This window comes from Cololabis saira, chromosome 16 (genome assembly GCF_033807715.1).
Source record: "Cololabis saira isolate AMF1-May2022 chromosome 16, fColSai1.1, whole genome shotgun sequence".
Lineage (NCBI taxonomy): Eukaryota > Metazoa > Chordata > Actinopteri > Beloniformes > Belonidae > Cololabis > Cololabis saira.
Window position 1 is genome coordinate 39,496,096 of NC_084602.1, and position 8,668 is coordinate 39,504,763.

The following is an 8,668-nucleotide window of genomic DNA, read 5'->3' on the forward strand; positions in this document are numbered from 1 at the left end:
ATAAATATCCAGGGTTCATAAATGATCCTTCACATGTAAATATTCAGGGTGCAGAGATGCTCCGTCACAGATAAATATCCAGGGTTCATAAATGATCCTTCACATGTAAATATTCAGGGTGAAAGGATGCTCCTTCACAGTAACATGTCCAGTATTACTCCACCTCAGATGTGGGCAACCTTGGTCCTCGACTGTTGCTATCTTGCATAATATAATTTTTCCCTGACTCAGCACACCCTGAGGTGTTCGAGGATTCAAAGATCATTTCAATGTGAGTGGAGATGGATCAAAGGACTCTGAGCTTCACATTCAGGACCTGAAGACAGCAGACAGCGGTGTTTATTACTGTGCAGCTAGTCAACACAGTGACTCAGTTCCCGTCTCTCCTGTACAAAAACCTCCTCTGATAGTCCACCACATGAACACACTCTGAAGAAGAAGAAGAAGTTCAGCAGCTGGAAACAATGTCAGCAGCAAATAAACCACAAGTGGATGATTGATCACACAGCTGCTTCATCGTGATGGATTCTTATTTTATCCGTTAGGGGGCGCTGTTTCTTAAACTGATTTTTTGAACCAGTGTCCTCCTGTCCAGATCCTGGAGGACCACTGCTCTGCAGAACTGTGGACGACCACAGGTTGACTTGGAGGTAATATAGTGGGATGTCCTACTGACCCGGTAGTAATTCAGATGACTGCACGTTTGCTCAAACAGCTGGATCAGACACAGACAAGTTTTATTTCATGCTCTAGAGGGGGGTGTTTCTCAACTGATGCTGAACTGGAGGATCATTTATATCTCTTTTATCTCAGTTTGATGTTTGACAGTTTCTCTCTAAACTCCTTTCTTTTTCCTTCCGAGAAAGTTCAAACAAAGACATAATCAGCTGATCCATCTTTCACGTAAACTCTGATCCTCCACAATTTCACAAACAAGTTCACTTCAGTTCATCAGTAAATGTTGGTTCCATCATCATAGAACGTCACATCCTGCAGAGACACACCTGCCTGCATCTCTTCCTATCTGTTCAACTACATCCAGACATAAGTGAGACTCTTAGTTTGAGAACATGACGACTATCAGACATGGTCTCCTCAGCTTGTTGGTGTTTATACTCTGGATAAAAGGTCAAGTGTTGGAACATTTATTTCAGTGATTAGATGGTGATATCAGTCGTTAACCTCTGCTAACTTTCATTGTTTTCCACACAGGTCTAACTGATGGAAGTGATGTCTATCAGACCCCCATCCTGTGGAAAGATAAGGGTGATGCTGCAACCATGCACTGTAACCACACTAAAGATATGAACCATTTCCAGATGTACTGGTTCAGACAACTGCCAGGAAAAACAATGGAATTAATCGTGTTCACAACTACAGCCAAACAGGATCATGACTTTGGAGATTTCAGCAAAGACAAATATTCAGCCACAAAGTCTGAACCTGAGAGAGGAACGTTCTCGGTGAAGAACCTGCAGCCAGAAGATAAAGGCTTGTACTTCTGTGCTGTGAGTGAACACAGTGATGCAGGTGACTGAAAGAGCTGAACAAAAACCCAGCTGCTGCACATCATCTGTGTTTCTTCTGCTCTTTCGGAGCCAAACAGCAAATGTAACCCACAATGAGAAAACGTTGAAACTTAATGAAACTCTGCCAAATGAATAAATACGTGAATTACATTAAATTATATTTTTCTAAAATGATCTTTACCTTTATTTATTTTTCAAGACTATGAAAGTGTTCAGTTTACCTCCTTCTGCGAAATAAGAGTGCAAACAAAATGTTATTAATGTTGGACACATTTCTAGGGAAGAAAATGATGTCTCTTTATTGTGATACATCTCTTTAATATAGGTTCTTTGAATGTTCAGAGTTCAGAAACTGAAAGTATAGACAACAAGAGCAGAGGATAAGCAAGTGAATGTAGTAAAGTAGTCAGTGAGTGTGGATATCAGTCAACAACTCAGCTGGTTATGAGACCAGACCATTGAGGAGCCATCAATGGAAATCACTGTGCTTTGCTCATTGGGTTATTTAATTAGTGTTTAACATCAGCAAATGTTTCAAAATAGGTGAATGAAAACAACAGAAAACCACAACCAACAGTTAAATATCCAGGGCGCAGAGATGTTCCTTTACAGTTGAATATTCAGGGTGCAGAGATGCTCCTTCACAGTTAAATACTCTGGGTTCAGATATGCTCCTATAAAGTTAAATGTCCAGGGTTTAGAGATGCTGTTTCACAGTTAAATATGCAGATTGCAGGGATGCTCTTTCACAGTTCAATATCCAGAGTGAAGAAATGCTCCTTCACAGTTACATGTCCAATATTACTCCACCTCAGAGGTGGGCAACCCTGGTCCTCGACTGCTGCTGTCTTGCATGTTATAATTTTTCCCTGATACAAATGCGTGAGACAGCGAGATTGACAGACGGATCGGTGCAGCGTCCGCAGTTATGCGGTCGATTTACCGGACCGTCGTGGTGAAGAAGGAGCTGAGTCGAAAGACGAAGCTCTCGATTTACCGGTCAATCTACGCACCTACCCTCACCTATGGTCATGAACTTTGGGTAGTGACCGAAAGGACAAGATCGCGGATACAAGCGGCCGAGATGAGTTTCCTCCGCAGGGTGACTGGACGCTCCCTTAGCGATGAGTTTCCTCGGCAGGTTGGCTGGACGCTCCCTTAATAATGAAAACAGAATGAAACAGAACCGTTAGTTAAACTTCAGGCATGTCTTAGGGACATCAAGGACTGGATGTCCAGAAATTTCCTGCTTCTAAATTCAGATAAAACAGAGGTTATCATTCTTGGTCCAGAGCATCTTAGGAAGGGATTAGATGGTGTTGCGATGGCTTCCGGTGCAACTGTGAGAAACCTTGGTGTTATTTTCGATCAGGATTTGTCGTTTAAACCATATGTCAATCAGGTTTGTAAAATAGCCTTTTTCCATCTCCGTAATATTGCAAAGATTAGGAAAATCCTCTCGCAGAGTGATGCAGAAAAACTAGTTCATGCGTTTGTATCTTCTAGACTAGATTACTGTAATGTGTTGTTAGCAGGATGTCCAAGTAACTTGCTGAATAGGCTCCAGCTGATCCAAAATGCAGCAGCACGAGTACTGACAGGAATTAGCAGGAGAGACCACGTCTCTCCAGTGTTAGCGTCGCTCCATTGGTTACCCGTAAAATTCAGAATCCAATTTAAAATTTTATTACTTGCGTATAAAGCCCAAAACGGCTTAGCTCCGCATTATTTGCAAGACCTGATAGTGCCTTATGTTCCTGGCAGAGCTCTCCGCTCTCAGAGTGCAGGTTTACTCGTAGTTCCTAGAGTATCTAAATGTAGATTTGGAGGGCGGGCGTTCTGCTATCAGGCACCATTACTATGGAACCAACTTCCAATCTGGGTTAAGGAGGCTGACACCACCTCCACCTTTAAAACTAAACTTAAAACATTTCTGTTTAGTAAAGCCTATAGTTAGTGTTTAGTAAACCTTTAGCTGGTGTTGGTAAATCTATAGGTAGTGTAAACTCTAGTGTGTTAGAGTCAGTAGTCATAGCTGCAGCTATAGAACAAGACTATAATAGTTAGTCTCAAATATAGCTTCGCGGTAGATATGCTGCTATAGGCCTATGCTGCAGGGGGGTATCGACATGATCCGCTGGGCGGTGCCTCTCACCCTTCCTCTCCTCTCCTCTTCCCTTCCTCTCTTCTCCATTTCCATTTTTATTTATTATAAGTATCTCATAGCTATCGTTTTTGTCCATCGCTCCTGTAGTTTCTTGTGCTGGCCCCCCTTTTTTCTCTTTTGTGCATGTTTGCAGGCCGGAGCTTCGGGAGCTGCGTGTTGGCCTGCGGTCCCGCCCCCCCCCCATCCCCGGGTCATCCCGTTGCTGCTTCCACCTGCCTGCGGCCCCATCCGCTCTTGTCATCCCGCTGCTGCTTCCACATGCCTGCTGTGTGCTGCTGACGTCCCAGACCCCCCCCCCCACTCTGGCCTTCGGCAGGAGGGTCCCCCCTTATGATCCTGGTCCTGGTCCAGGTTTCTTCCTCCTAAAGGGGAGTTTTTCTTGCCACTGTTTGGGTTAAGGCTTTTCTCCCACTAGGGGAGTTTTTACCTGCCATTGTTTATGTAATAATTGCTCGGGGGTTTATGTTCATGTTCTGGGTCTCTGGAAAGCGTCTAGAGACAACATCTGTTGTATTAGACGCTATATAAATAAAATTGAATTGAATTTAATTAAATTATTTCTTTACTGGCTTCAACTTTAAAGTTTGAATTGACATGTTGGTTTATCTTCTGGATATATTCTGCGTTTCTGGAAAGTGCCTTGTATGACAAAATACTCTATATAAATAAAACTGCATTGAATTGTATTACCCTTGTCAAACACATGCCTGACAATGATACTGAAGGATTCTTATTCCATCCATTAGGGGGCAGTGTTTCTCAATTGATCAATTGTTGAAAGACTGTGATATTTTTAACGGTTTGACAGTTTCTCTCTTAACTCTTTTGGTTTCAAAGATGATTCTTTTTTCTAGACAGAAAGTTGAAAGAAAGACATAATCTGATCTATCTTTCAAGTAAACGCTGATCCTCCACAATGTTACAGCCGAGTTCACTTCAGTTCATCAGCAAATGTTGATTTCATCATCAGTGAACGTCACATCCTGCTGAGACACACCTGCCTGCATCTCTTCATATCTGTTCAACTACATCCAGGAATAAGTGAGACTCTTAGTTTGAGAACATGACGACTATCAGACATGGTCTCCTCAGCTTGTTGGTGTTTACACTCTGGATAAAAGGTCAAGTGTTGGAACATTTATTTCAGTGATTAGATGGTGATATCAGTAGTTAACCTCTGCTAACTTTCATTGTTTTCCACACAGGTCTAACTGATGGAAGTGATGTCTATCAGACCCCCATCCTGTGGAAAGATAAGGGTGATGCTGCAACCATGCACTGTAACCACACTAAAGGTGCTGCTTATTACCAGATGTACTGGTACAGACAACTGCCGGGAAAAATGATGGAATTAATCGTGTTCACAACTACAGCCAAACAGGATCATGACTTTGGAGATTTCAGCAAAGACAAATATTCAGCCACAAAGACTGAACCTGAGAGAGGAACGTTCACTGTGAAGAACCTGCAGCCAGAAGATAAAGGCTTGTACTTCTGTACTGTGAGTGAACACAGTGATGCAGGTGACTGAAAGAGCTGAACAAAAACCCAGCTGCTGAACTTTCCCATCTGTGTTTCTTCTGCTCATTCGCAGTCAAACATCAAATGAAACCCACAATGAGAAAAAGTTGGGATTTAAACCAGCACAATGTAACTTTTCCACCTTAATATAATATTTCCAGAGTCATTGTGATGGTACATCAACTTCCAACAGGTTTAATGAACCTCTGTCATGGTCTGAGGGGTCTGTATCGCCTTCACTGGCACTATGTAACTTTGAGGTGCATGGTAGGAACCCTGCCACACTATTGGTAAAGCACTACCGCTTTTGTCCAAAGGAGCCGCCAAACTCTACAAAAGCTGAAAGTTACATTGTGCTGCTTTAATGAAATTCTGCAGAATTAACAAATAAGTCAATTACATGAAATTAATTTCGGCTAAAATGATCTTTACCTTCATTTCTTTTTCAAGAGTATGAAAGTGTCCAGTTTACCTCCTTTTGTTAGATAAGAGTGCCAACAAAATGTTGTTAATTTTGGACACATTTCTAGGGAAGAAAGTCCCGTCTCTTTAAAGACAAATTGTCCATCAGAATGTGATACATCTCTTTATTATACGTACTGTGAATGTTCAGAGTTCAGGAACTGAAAGTATAAACATGAAGAGCAGAGGATAAGCAAATGAACGTAGTAAAGTAGTCAGTGAGTGTAGATATTGTTTTGATGAAGTTGTCAATTTTCATTGAAATAACATCGTTAGAGCCATTTGTCATGTAAACAAGGTGATTAATAATTTAGATTTTGCAATATTTGATTTAAGTGTATTTTGAGTAATATGCAGTTTAATATCAGTTCGCAAGGTGTTGGCTTAATAATATTAATAACTGCAGCTTTCTCATTGGTTGCATATATATCACATGATGTACGTGTATTATTTAATTTTTTTGTGAAGCTATGTAACCGAGAGAGCACACTAGTTTTTGACCCTGCTTGCACGAGAATATTATTTGTCATATAATCGCACAGTTTTTTAGGGCCCGAGCACCTTCAGTGCGAAGGCCCTATTGTATCTGTAGGAATTTTTATTAGGGCCTGAGCACCTTCAGTGCGAAGGCCCTATTGTATCTGTAGGAATTTTTTTTTTTTTTCTTTTTTATTTCTTCTGACGAAAGGAGGGCCTTTTTGCCCCCCTAAACATGCCCAAAAAGTCACCAAATTTTGCATGCAAGTCAGGCCTGGCGAAAAATTTTATATTTAATGGTTTACATTAATGGGCGTGGCAAAATGGCTCAACAGCGCCCCCCGGAAAACTTTGTGCCTCAAGCCCCACAATACGGTTTGACGCACGAACCTTGCACGAAAATCGGTACACACCTGTATCATGTCACAACTTAAAGAAAAGTCTCTTGGCGACATGCCCGAAACCGAACAGGAAGTCGGCCATTTTGAATTAGTCGTGTCATTTTGGCGAAATTTATGCCATTCCTTCGAAAGTTAATTCAGCCCGAACCGTAACGTGCCCCCTAGTGTGTTATACATCAAAATGTGCGTCTCCATCCTGCGACAACACGCATTACTTTTCTCTTTCAAAAGCGTTACCGTGGCGGCGCTAGACGCCAAAAAGCGCGCCCACCCTTCATCTGATTGGTTCGACAGAAAAAACTTTGCGCCTCAAGCCCCATAATACGGTTTGACGTACATGAACGAAAATCGGTACACTCCTGTATCATGTCGCAACTTAAAGAAAAGTCTCTTGGCGCCATGGCCGAAACCTAACAGGAAGTCGGCCATTTTGAACATTCTGCATTAATCGCGTAATTTTGGAGCAATATATGCCATTCCTTCGAGAATTAATTCAGCCCGAACCGTATCGTGAACCCAGATGTGTTATACATCAAAATGTGCGTCTCCATCCTGCGACTACACGCATTACTTTTCTCTTTCAAAAGTGTTACCGTGGCGACGCTAGACGCCAACAAGCGCACCCCCCCTTCATCTGATTGGTCCATATTTGATAGTTCCCCAAAAGGCACCAAATTTTGCACCCAAGCCAGGCGTGGCGAAAAATTTGGTATTTAATGGTTTGCATTAATGGGCGTGGAAAATTGGCTCAACAGCGCCCCCCGGAAAACTTTGTGCCTCAAGCCACACAATACGGTTAGACGTACATGCACGAAAATCGCTACACACCTGTATCATGGCACAACTTAAAGAAAAGTCTCTTGGAGCCATGGCCGAAACCGAACAGGATGTCGGCCATTTTGAATTAATCGTGTCATTTTGGCGAAATGTATGCCATTCCTTCTGCAGTTAATTCAGCCCGAACCGTAATGTGCACCCAGGTGTGTTATACATCAAAATGTGCATCTCCATCCTGCGACTACGCGCATTACTTTTCTCTTTCAAAAGTGTTACCGTGGCGACGCTAGACGCCAAAAGGCGCACCCCCCCTTCATCTGATTGGTCCATATTTTATAGTTCTCCACAAGTCACCAAATTTTGCATGCAAGCCAGGCTTGGCGATAAATTTGATATTTCATGGCTTGCATTAATGGGCGTGGCCTAACGGCTCAACAGCACCCCCTACACTACTTTTATCTGCCATAACTTTTGAATGGTTTGACATAGGAAGTCGTGGGTGGTGTCATGGGACTCTGTAATGAGTTCTTAAGCTTCGTTGGCCTTAATTAGCCCCGCCCCTTCTTCTGATTGGTTGTCCCGATTTTCTGCTATAACTTTGGAATGGTTTGACATAGAGAGTCGTTGGTGGTGTCATCAGATTCTGTATGGAGTCCTTGACCTTCATTGGCCTGAATTAGCCCCGCCCCTTCTTCTGATTGGTTGTCCCTTTTTTGTGCTATAACTTTTGAATGGTTTGACATAGGAAGTCGTTGGTGTTGTCATTTCTGATATGCTTATGGGGGGCGGTGGCCGTGAGTGCGAGGGCCCGTTCATCGCTGCTTGCAGCTTTAATTTGTTTTTGTTATTGAAAGAAAAGTTTTTCACTAAACTTTTGAAAGAAGAACACGGACTGTGACGTTTTATTTGAAGTACGCGTCAGCTACATGCTCGGGAACCATAGCTTAGTGTGCTTTTACCGAACATTAGACGGAGCCACACTTACAAACATTGTAATATAACTGTTTTTCTAGTCAACAACTGAGCTGGTGATGAGATGTCTAACATCAGCAGACGTTTCAAAATAGGCGAATGGAAACACGAACAGAAAGCAATATCCAGGGTACTGAGATTCTCGTTCACAGTTCAATATTCTGGGTTTTACCTTTTACCTAAAACCTTTAATTCACTGATCTTAATCTCACACCTGCACGTCTTCCTTCCACAAGGTGGCAGCAGATCTTTCCTCAGACTTACTGAATACGACCCAAAACTCCGCCTGCATGATGGCAGGAGGGTTTAGTCTGAAACGTGTGATGATACCATCAGTACATCCTCTGGTACCACTGAGAGCA

At 42.4% G+C, this 8,668-nt stretch overlaps 1 gene segment (V, D, J or C); it reads left to right on the forward strand.

The window, feature by feature from the left end:
- Positions 1-4,755: 4,755 nt before the first annotated feature.
- On the forward strand, positions 4,756-5,227 carry LOC133462215 (T cell receptor beta variable 29-1-like). The segment is given in 2 exon segments: positions 4,756-4,817; positions 4,902-5,227. Coding segments are annotated over 2 exon segments (384 nt in total).
- Positions 5,228-8,668: the final 3,441 nt, after the last annotated feature.